This window comes from Cyanistes caeruleus, chromosome 2 (genome assembly GCF_971803275.1).
Source record: "Cyanistes caeruleus chromosome 2, bCyaCae1.hap1.1, whole genome shotgun sequence".
NCBI classification, from domain to species: Eukaryota; Metazoa; Chordata; class Aves; order Passeriformes; family Paridae; genus Cyanistes; species Cyanistes caeruleus.
Window position 1 is genome coordinate 77,158,147 of NC_141702.1, and position 17,292 is coordinate 77,175,438.

General features: G+C 44.2%; 1 protein-coding gene across 4 annotated transcripts in view; it reads left to right on the forward strand.

Moving 5' to 3' along the window:
* Window positions 1-4: 4 nt before the first annotated feature.
* The window catches only part of XPO5 (exportin 5), a 30,102-nt gene continuing 12,814 nt past the window's right edge, over window positions 5-17,292 (forward strand). Inside the window, exons 1-21 of one of the 4 annotated variants that reach the window (XM_086878000.1) lie at window positions 5-297; window positions 559-680; window positions 1,304-1,376; window positions 1,945-2,082; window positions 2,374-2,556; window positions 3,555-3,596; window positions 4,432-4,458; window positions 4,751-4,936; window positions 5,625-5,701; window positions 6,153-6,252; window positions 7,676-7,759; window positions 8,160-8,285; window positions 8,514-8,604; window positions 10,514-10,642; window positions 11,376-11,491; window positions 12,310-12,465; window positions 12,883-12,924; window positions 13,518-13,625; window positions 14,907-15,106; window positions 15,746-15,845; window positions 16,703-16,884. In XM_086878000.1, the coding sequence (XP_086734126.1) occupies window positions 193-297; window positions 559-680; window positions 1,304-1,376; window positions 1,945-2,082; window positions 2,374-2,556; window positions 3,555-3,596; window positions 4,432-4,458; window positions 4,751-4,936; window positions 5,625-5,701; window positions 6,153-6,252; window positions 7,676-7,759; window positions 8,160-8,285; window positions 8,514-8,604; window positions 10,514-10,642; window positions 11,376-11,491; window positions 12,310-12,465; window positions 12,883-12,924; window positions 13,518-13,625; window positions 14,907-15,106; window positions 15,746-15,845; window positions 16,703-16,884 (2,387 nt within the window). In that variant the 5' untranslated portion in view covers window positions 5-192. The remainder of the gene's footprint in view (window positions 298-558; window positions 681-1,303; window positions 1,377-1,944; window positions 2,083-2,373; window positions 2,557-3,554; window positions 3,597-4,431; window positions 4,459-4,750; window positions 4,937-5,624; window positions 5,702-6,152; window positions 6,253-7,675; window positions 7,760-8,159; window positions 8,286-8,513; window positions 8,605-10,513; window positions 10,643-11,375; window positions 11,492-12,309; window positions 12,466-12,882; window positions 12,925-13,517; window positions 13,626-14,906; window positions 15,107-15,745; window positions 15,846-16,702; window positions 16,885-17,292) is intronic. The other 3 variants (XM_086878001.1, XM_086878002.1, XM_086878003.1) reach the window with 3 other exon arrangements.

Consider the following 17,292-nt stretch of genomic DNA (forward strand, 5'->3'; position numbering starts at 1 on the left):
GGGCACGCCGGGAGTCGTAGTTCTCCGGGGCGCGGTGGGGCGTGCGCGTGTCCCCGCCGCGACGGTGCGCGGCGCCCGCGTTCTCCCCGTGTCCCCGTGCCCCACAAGGCGCATGCGCGGAGCTGCGTCCCGGCCGCCCCGCTCGTCCCTCCCGTGGGTGGCCGGTGGCGCGCGCCCGCCGCCGCCGCCGCCATGTCCGCCGAGCAGGTGAGCGGCCTCTGCGAGCAGCTGGTGAAGGCGGTGACCGTCATCATGGACCCGGCGTCCACGCAGCGGTACCGCCTGGAGGCCCTCAAGGTACCGCCCGACCGGGAAAGGAGGGAGAGAGGGAGGGAGGGCGCCGGGCTCCGGCCACGCGGGCGCCCCGTCCGCACGGCCCCGGGGCGAGCGAGAGCCTGGCGGGCCGGTCCTGGGCGTCCCCTGAGGTGCTGGGAGCCGTCAGCAGGCGGCGGGGGTCGGGCGGCCGCGTGTCCCCCGGCGTGCTCCGCAGGGCTGGGGCTGCCACCTCCTGCCCCGCTGTGTAACTGCGTGTACCTGTGCCGGCCCTCGCTCCCCTAGTTCTGCGAGGAGTTCAAGGAAAAGTGCCCCATCTGCGTGCCCTGCGGGCTGAAGCTGGCGGAGAAGACGCAGACGGCCATCGTCCGGCACTTCGGCCTGCAGATCCTGGAGCATGTGGTCAAGTAAGTCTGCTCGTCCCGTGCCGCCGAGCCGGGGAAGGGTCCCGGCCTGCCGCCACCCAGCGCTGGCGTGGGATCTGTGCCCATTCCGGCACCTCCCGCCCCAGGGAGGTACTTTCAGGACGCAGGGAGTTTGTTCTACAGCAGAGGATAGTTTCAGTCCTGCTCTGGCTTTTTTTTTTTTCTTTTTCTGTAAAAGAGGAGGAGAGAATTGCTCTCGGGCAGGTTGGGAGGGTGAATTCACTGAGCTGTAAGACACGTTGACATCACAAAATGAAAATAAGCACAGTGGGTTACCAGTAGGACTTTGGAGTGTTCTGTCATTGGCCTCCTGCTAACAAAGAGGCTTTGTATTAGTTCTGAGATTCCTTTCTCTGCCGCCTCTACAGACCTGATGCTTTGTGCTTTTGCTTTTGGTGTCTGTTGACCTCAGTGGGGCACGCCCATTTGCCAGCAGCAGTTTTAACTCAGCCTGTTTATTAAGGGATTGGGTGCTGGCAGAGGCAGGGAGCTGTAGTGTCTCTAGTTTAGGTAAAGAAGTAATGGTTCCTTGAGAATCAAGTCAAGAGATCCTTACAAATGTTTTGACTTGCTTTCCTTTTCGCTTGTTTGTTTACTTTTAACAGATACCGCTGGAACAATATGCCTCGCCTAGAAAAAGTTTATCTAAAGAACAATGTTATGGGCCTCATATCCAGTGTAAGTACCTGCTGCCCCAGGCTGTTCTCTGAAATGTGAGAGCAAAAGTAAAGAGTACTCCAGTTAATTAGCACAGAGGATCTGAATTCAGCTTTGCATTTCTTTGCTTTTTTACTTTGCATCTCTGGTTGTTTCAGTGCTTTTCTCTATATTGTTAGATGAATAGCCATGCTACCTCACATGGCAGGAAGTTGTGAGGCTTGTATAACATATATAAGGTACTTTTTGTTTTCTTAGGAGGAAATTCAGTAGCTATGGATGTTCTTGTTCTTTGCAAAAATACTAAAGCCATTATCTTGGTCGTGTTTTCTCTGTTGTTGTGATTGCTCTTGTGACCAGGTGGCCTTCTTTTGAGGAGAATCCTTCTGGTTCCCAGAGTTTATTAGCTATGGATGCTTGGGAGCATAGGAGTGTCATCTAAGGTAGCTGCAATGAAGAGCTGCCCAATGTGTTTTGTTTTGGTTTTAGTTTCTGTGGTTTAGAATGTTTGCAAACTCTTGTCTTTCCCAGGTCAGAGTTTTAAATCCCTGATGCTTGATGTTTTGTGTAACTCTCCTTTCTCTCACAGGGAACTCAAAGTATCCTGGAGGAGGAGAGTCACATTAAGGATGTGCTATCTCGCATTGTGGTGGAGATGATCAAGCGGGAATGGCCTCAGCACTGGCCTGACATGCTTAAGGAGCTGGATACCCTCTCCAAGCAAGGGGTATGAAACATAGCTGTCTGGTCTCTTGCTTGCTCTTTGTATGGGGTTCAGTCTTCCATCATCCTATGGAAACTCTAACTCACTCACGGTCAGGTGAGACAGGTTGGTGATGGAGTCAAAAATCCCTGTAAGATTAAGCAATCCTGAGATGACTTTAGTAGAGAGAAGGTCATCAAAGTGTGACCTATGTCTTCATGCATGCTTGCTTTCTCTCCACATCTTTGAGCTAGTCTCTAGAGATTTTAATGTTTGGACTGTGCTGATAGAGTGTATTTCACTTTGGGATATCAGGAAACTCAGACAGAACTGGTGATGTTCATCCTCCTACGTTTGGCAGAGGATGTGGTGACTTTTCAAACTCTACCCACCCAGCGGCGACGAGATATCCAGCAAACCCTCACCCAGAACATGGAAAAGATCTTCAGCTTCTTACTAAATGCCTTGCAGCAGAATGTCAACAAGTACAGACTCATGGTAAGAGTCTCCTTCCCTTGGGTTTAGTCTGTGCCGGAGGCATTTAGGATCTGAGATACAGCAACTCGTTGGAGAAGCAAGTGCTGAAATTGAAATCTTGCCACCGCTCTGAGGTAGGGATCTGCTGTGGCCTGGGAAGCTGGTGCTGGTCAGAGAGACTGAACACACAAGGCTGATAGTGTTAGTGTTGGTACTTAGATTTTGCTAGTGTAAATGGCTTGAGTGGGTGCATGCTTCATCCATACTGTTGGAATGCACGCTGGCACCAGTGGTGTACAGCTTAGCAAAATGAAGGTGTGGTTGTGGCAGAAACAGGTAATTTGGGGTGGTTTATGTAACACACAGTGATTAAGAAATGCCATCCAGGAATCATGTCTACTCTTTCACGCTGTAGTGCTATGTTTGAGGTGATGCACCAAAATGCATGAATTTCTGATGTCTCAACATGCTTCTGGGCCTCTGTTCCTTTTCTCCAAGAGCTCAAGTCATGAAGTCCTTTCTTTGCAAAGTTGTAGTGAAGAATGCTCTTTATTTTTGTATACACAGACTTCTTTCCTGAGTTCCTACTCAGAATCAGAAATGTGTAGGTCAGTCACAATGGTGGAGTGGAGTTTACCCCAGTCTATTCCTATGAAAAGGGAGTGGATTTGAGGGTGAAGCACAGTCAAGAAACCAAACTAGAAACAAATTGCTTAGTCATATCTCACGTTCTTTTCTTTCACTAATTAAAATCCAGAGTTATACTAAGTGTGAACTGGGAAACAATGAAAAACCCTTTTTCTGCCTGACTTCTGTACACCTTCCTGATGCACTGTCAAGCTGAGCAACCCCCCTGTAGAGCAGACTGTTTTCTGTGCAGTTCATGGTGGTGGGAGGGTGACCCTTGTGTGTTTTGTAGTCTGGTTGAAATGCATTTCCAGGTAAGGTTTGCATTGCAATGCTTGAGGCTCTGAAGTGTGGCTGCTTCCGCTAACAGTGGAATCTTTCTGATTGGCAAGGTTGGAGCACCCCAGGAACAAGAAGTCCTCACTACTCCACAGGTTAGCCGATCTTTGGGCTGTTTGTGCACAGGGTCATTTCTGAGGGGTGGGTGTTCACCTGTCTGCACACAGACTGGGGAAGATGATGGACAGATCCCCAAGACTGTATAATGTGCTGTGCTTATAAGTATGATGGATTCATAGATAAACATAATTTATAAGGCAGGTCATATATTAAATGTTTGGGACTCAAGCTGATTAAACTAAAAGTCACTGCGATGAATAGTCCAAACCAAAACCTTGCAGTAGAAAGAAATGCTTGTGGTGTCTTTGCATCTGAAAAACAAATAAAACTTGTGTATCCGAGGGACTTGTTTTTTTAGGCAAAAAGATGGTACATGCAGTGAGTGCATTGTTGCTGTTAAATGTCCTAGGCCTGGGAGTCAGGCTGTAAATTGTTGCTCCAGCTCTCTCCAGCTGCCTGACCATGGACAAATCACCCTTTCAGACCTGAATATTAAAGCATCTTTTCAGCGTCTGGCTTTTGGGTGTAAGATGCTCTTAAGAGGTCAAAAGCTTCTTCAATGGAAGCCTCCAGGAAGTACCAAAATGCCTTTCCTTCTTGTCCCCTGTGTCTCCCCGGTGCCTGCAGACTGGAGTGTTACCTTTTGGATGAGAAGGGAATTGTGGCTTAACTTGGCAGTTCAGAGTCCTGTTGTCTTACCTGGCTGGGGGCTGCAGAGGTGACTTTGTTGGCTGGAGCAATATCCTGAGTAGAAGACTGTGATGCAGCCTCTTTTTGAGCTGTGTCTTTGAGGATAAGCCTGTCCAGCAATGGCTGGGTGGAAACATGTGCAGTGACTGTTCACTTACCCTCTCTTATTCTCTTTTTCAGAAGATTGATTTGGCTCAGGAACCAAAGGTGAGTGGAGCTATATGGGAATTATCTCATTAGTAATTCTCAAGAGTAAGGTTACTTAGGTTAGGCTTTTCCCAGGCTTTCAAGTCTGTTCCTTGCAGTTTCATGCAGATGGATTTGTTCACTCTTAGTACAAACTCCTTGAAAAGAGACAAGTGAGGAGTGGCAGCAGAAGGGTCCAAATATCAGTTTCTCAGGGGGGTTCTTGGTACTGTTATTTCAGGGAGTGGGTGGCTTTAGATGGGAATCTGTGTTTTTCTCTGGCTCTGAACTCGTTCCTCCTCTCTTTTCACAGGCCCAGGCTAACTGTCGTGTGGGGATAGCGGCACTCAACACTTTGGCTGGCTACATTGACTGGGTAGCCCTAAGCCATATTACGGCAGACAACTGCAAGCTCTTGGAGATGTTGTGTCTGCTCCTAAATGAGCCTGAACTCCAAGTTGGAGCAGCAGAGTGTCTCCTGATTGCTGTCAGCAGGAAAGTGAGTTCTTCCTCCCTGGCTCTTCCGGCTCCCTTTTATTTTTCTCCTGTTCTCCTATATAATTTTTCAGACTGAACAATGATATCTTTGCCCTTTTATCTGAGAACCAAAATTCAAATTTAGCTGATTCTGTTAATGATTTTTGGTGTGAATGTCATGCCAACACAATATGTGGAGCAACCATTGGAACCTTTTCAAAATTCTGTGCTCACTTCTCCTTGCAGTTTGAACTTGGAGGTTCTCACTGACCTTCTACCCCCCACTTCCTAGAACTGTGAAGTGGAAAATAATGTTAGCAGCTGTGTCACCTGGCAGCTCAGAGAAATGACACCAGAATCTAAACAGGTGATTTGACCCATTTGTTCACAAGCAGCTGAGTGTCAAGGCTGAGTGTTTATCAGCTGCGTGTAAGTAACTAGCCAGTCTTCTGTGAATAATAGATAACGTCTCAGGGTCAGTTTTGCCCTGTGAAGTTCCTGTGGTGGGATTGCTTGAAGACATTTTTTTAGATTGGATACCTTGGAATTATGGCAAGCTTTTACTTAAATCATATGTGGATTTAAGCCTCTCCCCAGATGGAAAGAAAACTGATTCTCCTAATTTTGCTTGCAGATGGAAATAAATATTTATGTAGATGGGAATAAATAGTTATGTTCTAATTGAGGCATGTGGTGTGTTTTGTGCGTAGGGTAAGCTGGAGGATCGGAAGCCTCTGATGGTCTTGTTTGGAGATGTTGCCATGCACTGCATCCTCTCTGCTGCCCAGTGAGTACCACAGTGCTGCTGTGATTTCATACAAAACTGCATACAAATGGCTCTGTAGGTGCAAAAGATACTGCTGCTTAGGAAAAGGAAGCAGGGATAGGAGAGAACAAAACCACTATTTCTTTTGCAAAATCTGGAAAACCAGGATTTGGTGGGGTTTTTTTTTTCAAAATCCGTAATTGAAAGAGGAAGAGGTGTAAATATCACAGCTTCCCTGGGTTTCTGTTTTAGCCTGAAACTGATCAGGAGGAGGGACTCTTTCAAAGAGGCAATTTCAGAGGTTTTAGATGCCAATAAAGCAGTACTTCTTGATAATAGCAAAGAAAATCCCACTGCAATAAAATCAAATTGCTCTAGTCCTCTTTTTATCTACAAGATAGACAGCAGTGTGCCAATCACCTACAGTGTGAGTAACTGTGATCCTGTTTTTCCCCCCTTCCCTCATTCCCAGGACAGCAGATGGAGAAGGCCTGGTGGAGAAGCACTATGTTTTCTTGAAGAGACTTTGCCAAGTTTTGTGTGCATTGGGCAGCCAGCTATGTGCGTTGCTAGTAAGTCTTTATCAATACCAGCAGCAACCCTGGCAGGGCTAGTTTTAAGGGCTGGGGCTTGAGGCAACCCTGATCTAAGGTAGGACCAGGGTTCTCTCTGCACATTTGGCAGCTGTAGGGTTCTCTCCACGCATTTCCAGAAGGCAGAAATGGCTCTGCTGTTAAGTGGGTTAACTGTATCCTGCCAAGTCATAGGAGTTTAGACTGGAGGGACCCTGACTGATGCCAGGGCTTTGCTGTCATCAAGAACCATTTCCTATAACCTCTGTAAAATGCTGAGCTTCACTGAAAATTGGTTAGGTTTTTAGCTGACTACTGCTACAGAAAATCTGGTCCAGGAAATTACTCATCTATTGGAAGCCTTTTAAATTTCCCAGTAAAAATAACTCAGAGAGTATACCTGTCTGTTCTTCTACCAAGACTCTCTCAAGCTGAAGGAAGAAACGGGTTTTATTCCTGTTGTTCATCTTTGTAATGCTTTGTGTCAAGGTTGAAATGAAATGCAAATTCATACCGTTGGTGCCATGCTGGTGCTGAATTCCAACTCCCTCCATTCAGCTCAGTGCTTCTACAATAAAGAGGGCAGGCTTGTTGAGAGATGCTGTTTGTGGGGAGATTGAAGCAACCAGCCTGTAAAAGTGATAGAGCAAAGTCTCATAAGGAGAGAAAGAAAAAACCGAAAACAACCTTTGAGATATCATTCCTAAAAAGAGTGGACAGCATACAGGTTGCATTACTACTTGCTGTGATTTCCCTTGCTGTTGGACAGTCAGAGCTGGTAATCCATAATGAAGTAATGAGATGGAGCTTGCTAATTCAGATTCACTTGGGAGAGGCAGCACTGAGCTGTGTAGTTTCAGGGATGTTGAGGGCACCAGGCCATGTTACAGTTTCTGAGAAGCAGCAAAACTTGAATTCATGGCTCTGGGCAAAACTTAATGTCATTACAAACTTCCAAGAAGGTTACTGGTCATGGATATGCAAATGTTAAATACACAAAATGTTTGGAGAAATTGGGTGAAATTATCTTTGTATATTTTCTTGTGAAATTCTTCAGTTTGAATTGCACAACTTTGGTACTGCTATGTGGGGTTGACCCAACAGGAGTAAAGTTGTGACTTGCGGCAACAGTAGTGGTTGTGAATTTGGTTTTAATGGAACTCCACTATGTGAGAAGTCACCCTTTACTCTTGGATGAGGGTGGTGGTGTCTCAAGCACCTCCAGGCTGGTCAACAGAACTTGATGCTCCTTGGGCTATACTGGTTTCAGAAAAAAATCAGTTGTTCAGTGTTTCTGTCTCTGCTCCTTTACAGTCTATGGCCTTGGATGTAGTGCTCCTGCTTTACCCTGAAAAATACCATTTGTGAGCCCAGCCTGCCATAAAGTTAGTATTTTGTCTGAAATACTTCATGTTCCTCATAGGGCTCAGATTGTGATGTGGAAACGCCAGCCAACTTTGGAAAATACCTTGAGTCATTTTTAGCCTTCACAACCCATCCCAGCCAGGTATGTAAAGGACTGAAAGTTTCAAATGTGTTTGTGTGTGTGAATGCATAATTGAGCTAGCCTGTAGAAAACAGAACTTCAGCTGCTAAATACTGCTCTCTAGGCTCTCCATTTCAGCTGAAGGCCTGGAAGGCAGTGTTTTCTACTCCATTACCACCCCATCAGGAGCAGTTCCTGACACAGAGAACTGAGTAGAAAATTGAGAATTTGCAGCCATTCCTATTATTAGAGATTTTTTGCTTTCTGGGATTTTGGGGGGGGTGCCATCAAGGTGCCTTGGCCTCAACTTAATAGTCACTGTAATTTGCTGTTGGTTTCTGATAGCAGCACTTAATGTTAGCAGTGGAAATTCCAGCACTGAAATCCTCCTGCTTCTCTCTTTTCTCTCTTTGTCCCCCAGTTTCTGCGGTCTTCCACCCAGATCACATGGGGAGCTCTTTTTCGGCATGAAGTTCTGTCTCACGACCCTTTGTTGCTGGCTGTTGTTCCCAAGTATCTCCGTGCATCGATGACCAACCTGGTGAAGGTATGTGAAAATCACAGTTGGTTGTGAGAAAGGGCCTGGTGAGCATGGCCTGTGGGTCATGGGGGAAGAAACTACATTTTTCTTGTGTTGTGGCCAGACATGATCTCCAGGCTGCTGAGCACACAGTTGTATCTTAATCCTTGTCTCCAGCCTTCATCTCCTTGAAGCTGGTGTTAGCTGTGATGGGTGACTTCTCTTTGTTCCTGACCTTTTCCACTTTGTCTCCAGGTGGGCTTTCCTTCCAAAGCAGACAGCCCCAGCTGTGAATACTCCCGTTTTGATTTTGACAGTGATGAGGACTTCAATGCCTTCTTCAACTGTAAGTTGCCATGACCCTTTGTGCATTCTGTTGTCTGTGCCTTTCTTCCTGCTTTTAGCCACTGGCTGAGCTTGGAGCCTACCAAATTGGCTTGGCAGCTTCCATTTGTTTCTCAACTTCTTAAGTCTGGATCTTGGAGTAAATTAAGTTAGGATTTTCCTGGGGCAGCTCATGTATTTAATTTTACTGTTATTTGTTGTTGTTTTGCTGGCTGGTCAGATAGATGGCCTAATAGCATCCTGGTGTGAAAGCAAGTGTGTCTTTTGGTCACCTAGAGAAGGAAATCAAACAGCCTCAATTCATGCTCAGGTTAGGAAAGGAAGGCAGCTTACAAAATACTTTAGATGGCATTCCAGAAAGAAAATCTGTCTTGGCCCTGATAGGAAGCTTCTGGTTTAGTACCAATGTAAAGAATATTTTAGCACAACAAGGGCATGATATTTTAGTAAAAGCCTGGTTGCACAAGCCAGCTTTTAATCCAGGCAGCAGTATTAAAGGCAGTGTCCTTGAAACTCTCCTGGAGCAGCGAGAATAAAGAAAAACAATGGCATTGTGTATTGGGGAAAGAATGTAAAACAATATGTATTAACCAATAGTAGCTTGCTGAGCCCGCAGACTCTGTCAGACCCTATAAAAGTGTGCTAAAGATAGAAATAAATGATGTTCAACATACTTCTGTGAAGACTCAGTGAATAGTCTGAGCCATTTTCCAATATACCAATAGCGGGAGTTGAGCAATTAAAATAGCCAGATTTAATCGGGATCTTAAACCAGCACTGGATATTAATGATTTTACTTTTTCTTTCATTTTGTATTTTTCTTCCCAAAACTGAAGTTGGTTCTCACTGGCTGGTGTAGTTCAGTACTAACTTGGGTGGGAGAATACATTGAACAAATTACATAAATTTTTACTTTTTACATTTATGTCTGAAGTTTTTAAGTGTTGCATTTTTTATTGCCTACTAGATAATTTCACTTACTGTAATAAATCCATTTGAATAGAAATGATAAAGTGGCTGAATGCACAAAGCCAGAATCTGCAATAGTTTTAGAGGGAGTTATATTGAAGACATTACATATATAAGAAATCATAATTAATTTGAAACATAAAATAAAATTACTTGGCAACACAATTTTATTAAAAAATGGAAGTTGCATTTGTACAGTCAGCAGAGCTGATTCTTTTGTGTGGTCATGCACCGGAATATTTTGGAACAAGTGAAATTCCTGTTCTGTACTTTGTTTTTAGTATATTGAAATTGAAAACAGGGCAACTGAGTTTTGAGTTCAAATTTGTTTGTCATTGGTTGAATAATCTAGAAGAAGTATGTGTAGCTAAAGGAAGTAGTAGTTACCTAATGCTAATAATTTTATCTCAGTATCCCAAGATGCTCTGTAAGTGGCAAATGTTTATAGTTTGAGGACTATTTTAAATTAAGAATAGAGGCTTAATTGTAGTAAATCTGGTTTAGCATTGATGCCTCATCCTGGTTTGAAGAAACCTGAGAGCCAGACACAGTTAAGGGATAAGAGGTTTTTATCTTGGTGAAGTAAAAGGTGCCGCGTTACACCTTGGCAAAGTGGTGCACCAATAAGAATCCTTATAAAATACCGAGGTAAAAACCCCTTATCCATTAATTGTATCTGGCTCTCAGTTTTTAAGACCATGAGAAGACATCAGCATAGATTTTCATAATTCATACTGCATTTTAATTGTACTTTTTAATGTTAGTCCATCATTTTTTAGTCCACTTAAATTACTTGAAAACTTGCCTATCCTGTTGTACCTGCTTTACTGTTTGTGTATCTGTGCTCACTACACAAAGCCAGAGCAAAAGTCCTTAGTGCTCATGGGTCTGCAAAATTTGCAGCATCAGCTGGTTTCTTGGGGTCTGATTTTTCCCTGCAGCTTTCCGAGCCCAGCAAGGAGAGGTGATGAGGATGGCTTGTCGTCTGGACCCTCTAACTGGCTTCCAAATGGCTGGTGAATGGCTGAAGTACCAACTCACAGCTCCTGTTGATCCTGGACCCATGAACTGTAGGTTACCTGAAAAAAGTTAGGGATATGGGATTTGTTTTTTAATTAAAGCCATGAAGAAATTTCTTGGCCTTTTTTTTGTTGATGTTGTTTCAGTTCTTTAAGTGGTAGCCAAGACTCCGTGCAAGATTTTCAGGCTTTTAAGGTTTTTGCAAGTTAAAAGCAAAACCATGTCAAACCCATCCCTTCTGTAATTTTTCCCTTTGGAATCTACATGTGGAATAAGTAATGTAAAGCCCCTGGCTCCTCCTTTCCTCCCTCTAAATCTGTCTGCAGAACAGGTACAGCTGTCCCTCTGATAAAATTTTACAATTGTTTGGGCCATTTTACCTTTGTAACATTGATTGCTTTTGTTAAGGAAGTTATGCCTATCTGGAAAACCCCTTGTTAGTCACTTTTGCTTTCCCTGCTGTGAAGGAAGGCTGCTTGGTGCTCTGCAAAGTCACACCGAGAGCAGTCTTGCCTGTGGTGCTGAGTCTGGGCATGTGGTCTCCCTTCTTTTCCCTTCTGTGATTTGTTCATATTGCTCTGCATAGTACCTCAAAGACTTATGTCTCAGGAGCCTTCAATTGAGTGAAGCAAATCACACGAGATTACCTTAATTGCTCCCAGTGCATCCCTGCCTGCAAAGTGTGCTTAAAATACTTGTGAGTGCTAAGGTGCTGCAGCACAGGAACTTACCAGGCTGCTGCTGAGGAGCATGGTGAGAGCTCCAGTGTTCTCTTCCTTTCAGCTAAGACAGGCGAAGGTCTCTGCTCCATCTTCTCTCCATCCTTTGTGCAGTGGGATGCCATGACCTTCTTCTCGGAGAGCGTCATCAGCCAGATGTTTCGAACCATGGATAAAGATGTATGTGTATCCCATGCTCCTGCCTTCTCTCCTGGCTTCTGGGTCAAACACCAGTGGGTTTTTGCGGTCATGTTATCCTTGAGCAGTTTGTTGTAACTGGTTATCTCATGCAAAACCCAGATTGTTTGGTGAGCCATTCTCATGAGAAATAATGACCCTTCTTTTGATGACACCAAACTTACACTGGCAGGTCTTAATTTTGGACACTATGGGATGAGAAGTCACAGGAGAGTGCTCAGGTGACATGCTTTTACATAGTGCCTTGCTAGAGTAGAAGAGATTGCTTAAGGAAAAATGTATTGAGTTATTTAATTATCCTCTTAATAGATTTCCTTTAATTTTTTTTTTTATACTTCTAACTCAATGAGAGGAACTTATGCCCACAGAGTAGGAGATCAGAAGTATTTATCTCTATCTTTTGTTCAACAACAGGCAAATCAGAAGGATCAGTTTGATGTAGACTGACTTGATTTTTTTATTAGATTAAGCTGCTCATGCACTCATCAGTCTAATCACAGTAGAATAATTATGTGGGTCAATACAGTTGGTTAAGCATGGAATCTGTTGGACACTGTCAAGAGGAGAACTGGGAGACAGACTGAGAGAGGAAATTTGCCTTTCCCAGAGGGGTGCAAGCAATAATATGGGGACTAGAGACTGATGTCTCAAGACTGCCCTATCAGCAGTGGCGATGCTGCTGTCCTTTTTGCCTCAGCCTTTTTCCGTGTTTTTGTAGGAAGTATACTACAGCTTGGAGTATTGAGTGTTGCCTCCCTTTTTCTTTCCTTTTTTTTTTTTTTTTTTTGCTACCTTTGTAGGAAATCCCAGTGAATGATGGCATAGATCTATTGCAGCTTGTCCTTAATTTTGAAACAAAAGATCCTCTCATCCTGTCCTGTGTGCTCACCAACGTCTCTGCTCTCTTTCCATTTGTCACTTACCGACCAGAATACCTCCCGCAAGTACTTTCCAAGGTAGGTATGTGCAGACCCAGCTAAAATCACATCAGCTTTTTGTGGTGCAAGGCTCTTGCACTAAACTACAGGAGTCAATCCTCTTGGTGTTGCTGTCAAGGAAGGACTATCCTTCATGTTAAAGATGGGAGAAACCAAGACTGAGGCTTGTCAGAAGAAGAGTAATGTCAATTAACCCAAATTTTGTAGTTCTTAGCCTTAAATCTTAATATTATGAGTGCATGCTCTGGCCATGTTTTATTTCAAGGCCTCACTGTATTGATGATTTTCTTCAAAACTTTCAACTTACTCAGGGGTTCTTCACTGATTTCAGTGAAATTGCACTAAAATCTTTATTACATGTCCCTTGAGCTCAAACAGACGTGAGTACTAAATATTAACAAGTTATATGAGTTTTTGATTTTTCTTTTCTCACAGCTGTTTGCTTCAGTTACCTTTGAAGTTGTAGAAGAAAGTAAGGTACGTCTGAATTATCTACTAATGAGCTATAACAGTTGGATCAAATCATATTCTAGTGGAGAGACCATCCTGAGTCTGAAGACTGCTGAAGTAGGCTTCTCAAGCATAGTTCTGCTCCTGAAAAATCTGGGCAGTCTAGATACTGCTGATCTCTACTAAGCTTTGGCTCACAAGCTTAGAACACCATAGGTGTGCTCTAAGGCCAATACACTTACTTCCCCAGTCAGTGCAGGCCTTCCTGAGAGTGAAATCCCTTCATTAGCTCTGTGTATTCTTTCAGTACTTGGTATACGTGGCTCTGAAGGATGCCTGTAAACCCACCAGTTACCTAAGGAATGCTTGAAGTCTTAAAACAGTCAGTAAGAGTCATGGCATCCTCACTCCTAAAGTACAGCTTGTTTGAACATGGACTTCTTGAGTTGACTACTGCTGCAGAGGAAATTTGATTGCTGCGTGATTGTTTGGAGGGAGCAGGGGAGGCATGGAAATGTTTTTTTTGATCTGTGCTCAACAGTGCAGAAAAATACACATAATGAATCTGTCTCTTGAAGATACCCTGCATTTGGCTGAACTTTTGTTTTGTTGCATTGAAGTTTGTTGTGTCTGTCCAGGCTCCTAGAACTCGAGCAGTGAAGAATGTGAGAAGGCATGCATGCTCCTCAATCATAAAGATGTGCCGGGATTACCCTCAGCTTGTCCTGGTATGTAAATGCAGTTGTCATGAAGAATCTTGCCTCAGTTTCAGTTGGATTTTGTGGGATTTTCAAGTTCCTTGGCTGCAGTCTCTGCTTTCCTTGCAAGAAGCATTCCTGCTACACAAATGGCAAAGTGGTTCATTCCCTGTACCTCTTTCCTTCCCCACTGAAAAATTTTCTGCCTGAGGAGCTGAATTGTAGATTGGCGGGTTAAATGTAAAAGGTATGAGGAGGAGGATACAAGCAGCTCTGCATTGGTTTTATGGGAATGTTTGCTGAATGTCCATGTTATCACCTGTGCTGGTCTCCGTTGATTCCTTAGCTGAAGACACTAGCATAGCTAATCACCAGATTTTCTTCTGTTACTTAACAGAATATAGGAGGAAAAGGAGAGTATTTGATTTTTTGATGAGCTTGAGGAGATTAGAAAACAAATACATTTAAATTCTATGAGCTATGTTTTGTTTGTTTTGCTGAAGTAAACAGTCTCTGCATGCAACATTCTTTAGATGTGTTTCTGTGGAGTGGGACCTAGGATTATGGGAGGACCATAGGATATTGCTAGTTTAAACAAAGACATTTTTAAAGGATGTTAATTAAGGTAATTTGGAGGTTCCAGTCTGCATTCTGCAATTGATGCTAAGAACTAATGGTGGGTTGGTTTTTGTTCCACTTCATTGGTCATTGAGCTATAGCAGTCTCTTTCCCATGGCCAGACATCCTCACTAGGAGAGCCAAGGACCCAGAGTTGCACCAAAAGATGTTCAGATGACTTTGCTGACAGGGATGATTGCTAATGCTTGTACAATATTATGGGTAGATTTGGTGACAACTGGAGAGAAGGAAAGGAAGAAATGCAAGAATTCCTGTGGCACTCATTGTAACCATATGAATTGTTACCACAAGCAAAGATATAGAAGAATCCTCAGTGTGGCCAAAGAAGCAAGGTGCTTTCTGTGAGCAAATAAAAGCACCAGAACCAATTTGAGGTGTGATACTGCTTTAAGGGATATAACTGCCTAGGGAGAGATTTCCTGTTCCTACTTCTGTCATTCTGGAGAGTTAAAGTAAAATGGATGCAAGATAATAATACAGGGGTGGGGAAGAATAGAAATTCTCTTAGACTGAACATAAAGAGAAACCTGAGTGTGAGGAGGAGATGCCTATGCTGAGAAAAAGTAACAGACATGCTCCTCCAGCTGTACAGTACACCCCTTCTCTACTTCCCCCAGTGGCCCTCCTCTGTACCAAATGCATGATGCTTTTCCACTTGGATGTGTTTTCTAGCCAAACTTTGAGATGTTGTACAACCACGTGAAACAGCTGCTGTCAAATGAGCTACTTCTGACGCAGATGGAGAAGTGTGCTCTTATGGAGGCCCTTGTCCTCATCAGCAACCAGTTTAAGGACTATGAGCGACAGAAAGCTTTCCTGGAGGAGCTCATGGCTCCTGTGGCTGGCTTATGGCTATCCCCAGAGATGCAGAGGTATGGGTTATTTTTCATTCTGTTGGTCATTTCTTCTCCGACTTTGAGCTGGAGGTGTTGAGGAAGTAATGCCATGCCCAGTAAGGAAACACAGAAGCCATAGGAAGGTGGTGGGCTGCCTGTGCCTCTTGACCTCCTGTGCTGGGGGCAGCCATTGTGATAATAGTTATACAGTTCAGAAACTGCCAACAGACTAAATGCTGTTTGCTGAAAGTTTCTGGGTGAGAGTTGCTTAAGGTAATAAAGGAACATTCCCCAGCATGCTCAAAGCATTTGCAGAAAATGAGAAATAAAAGACAACCTTGCTCATCCCCAGGAGAAGGTAGGAAGCTGAGTTCTTACTAAAGCTGAGATGTCATGTGGCTCTGGGTGGCTGGGCATGCACAAGCGTTTTCCCAGCAGGGCCATCTTCCTAAGAGATTTGAATCTTTTAGATCTCAACAGCCCAAGAGAACTGATAATGTTTGAAGAGTGTATACATCTCTGATGATTTTAATCGTGTTCCCACATACAGGATGGAGTACTACCTAGCCTCTCTAGCCTGATCTGTATTTGTTAGATATTTATTGCCAGTGCAAAGTTCTGCTGAAATTCCCTGGTAAAAACAATAATCCCATTGCTGTCTTTTGCTGCTGCCAGAGTCCTCTCAGATCCTGAAGCCTTTATATCCTACGTGGGTGCAGACAACAAAATTGCTGATCCAGTCTTGGAAGATCCTAGTGGCCTGAACCGGTCTAGAGTGAGTATCATTGCCAGGAGAGGTGTAATCACTGGTGAAAGGAGACCTGTCTCCTTCCATCCCCCATTTCTTTTGTGACTACACACGAGTTTTCCTGATTGTGTATTTCTTTGGAGTTTGGATCAATAGGTTTTTCAGACTGCTGAATAACAGGCTGGTCTTGGCTCTTTAATCTACAGTAAAGAGCATGCAGGTCATGCAAAACCATATTACTTATCAGAGTGAAGCACACTGTTTCCTACTCTTTGTTTAATGGAGTTTGGTTTTGGAGAAGCAATTGATTTACATGATTTTTGGAAAGGTGGCACAGTGAACTGTGGTTTTTAAACCAGGCAGTATGGAAAACCTTGTGCTCAGACTGGAGCACAGAGCATAATTAAAATTCACCTGCAGAGATATGTGTTGAATTGTTAGTGTAAGGTCTCTGCTTGGACTGCAGATGGAGTTGCTGTCCTTAGACCTGTAGAAGACACTGAAATACAGTCCATAGAGGGGCTAATGTGTCATCTTGGATCCTGCATCTGTCCCAGCAAATGAAGGATACGAGGAACTGATAGTCTAGACCCTTTTAGCAGCCTACCTGGCTACTTGCATGCTCTTGAGAGGGTGTGCATTGTCTGATAATGAATTCCTAGGCCATCCTGCCTTGGCCAGGGCTCTCTGATGTTGATGGAATATAGCATGATCATTTGCTGCATTTTCCTGGCAGCAAACTCACCAGAGTTTGTTCCTGTCACCAGGTTAGGTTCACTGCCTGACATTCCCTTTGATATGGGATGAGGACATGTTTCTCTGAAAATCTGTTGATTCAGACTGTGATCTGACTACAAAATGCTTCTCTACATCTCTTGCTGCAGATAAGCTTTTGTGTGTACACCATTCTGGGAGTTGTGAAACGAGCTCGTTGGCCTGCTGCTACTGAAGAGGCAAAAGCTGGAGGATTCTTTTTGGGGTACCTGCCCAGTGGAACTCCAATGTACCGTAATCCCTGCACTGAGCAGGTCCTGAAGCTTTTTGACAATTTACTTGCTCTCATAAGGTGGGTGAAGTTGACTTGAAATCATTTACGTTTGCTTATAAATCTCTGAAAGCCAAACTGTGATAGACATGTGGAATGCTCAGAGCATGTTTGCCCAGTGAAGCCAGTGGGAATATGAGTTGGTGCCAGTGCCCAAGTACTGTTCCTGACTGCTCACAGTGGGGACTGGCACTGGGGAAGCTGGAGCCTTCTGAATGTTCATTGGTCTGGCCTGCAAGAGGCCATCAAAGCTAATGGGAGCTCGTGCTGGGGCTGCCTTTGCCCCCTCCACTGCTGTAGTTCTGCCACTCAGTTAATGATTTCTCAGCTGACATCTGTGTTCTGCCCTCAGCCCCTACAAGGCCACCTCTCCCATCACCACCAGGGCAGTCCCAGCTCTCATCGCATCCTGTTTGCGTTGTTCTCTCT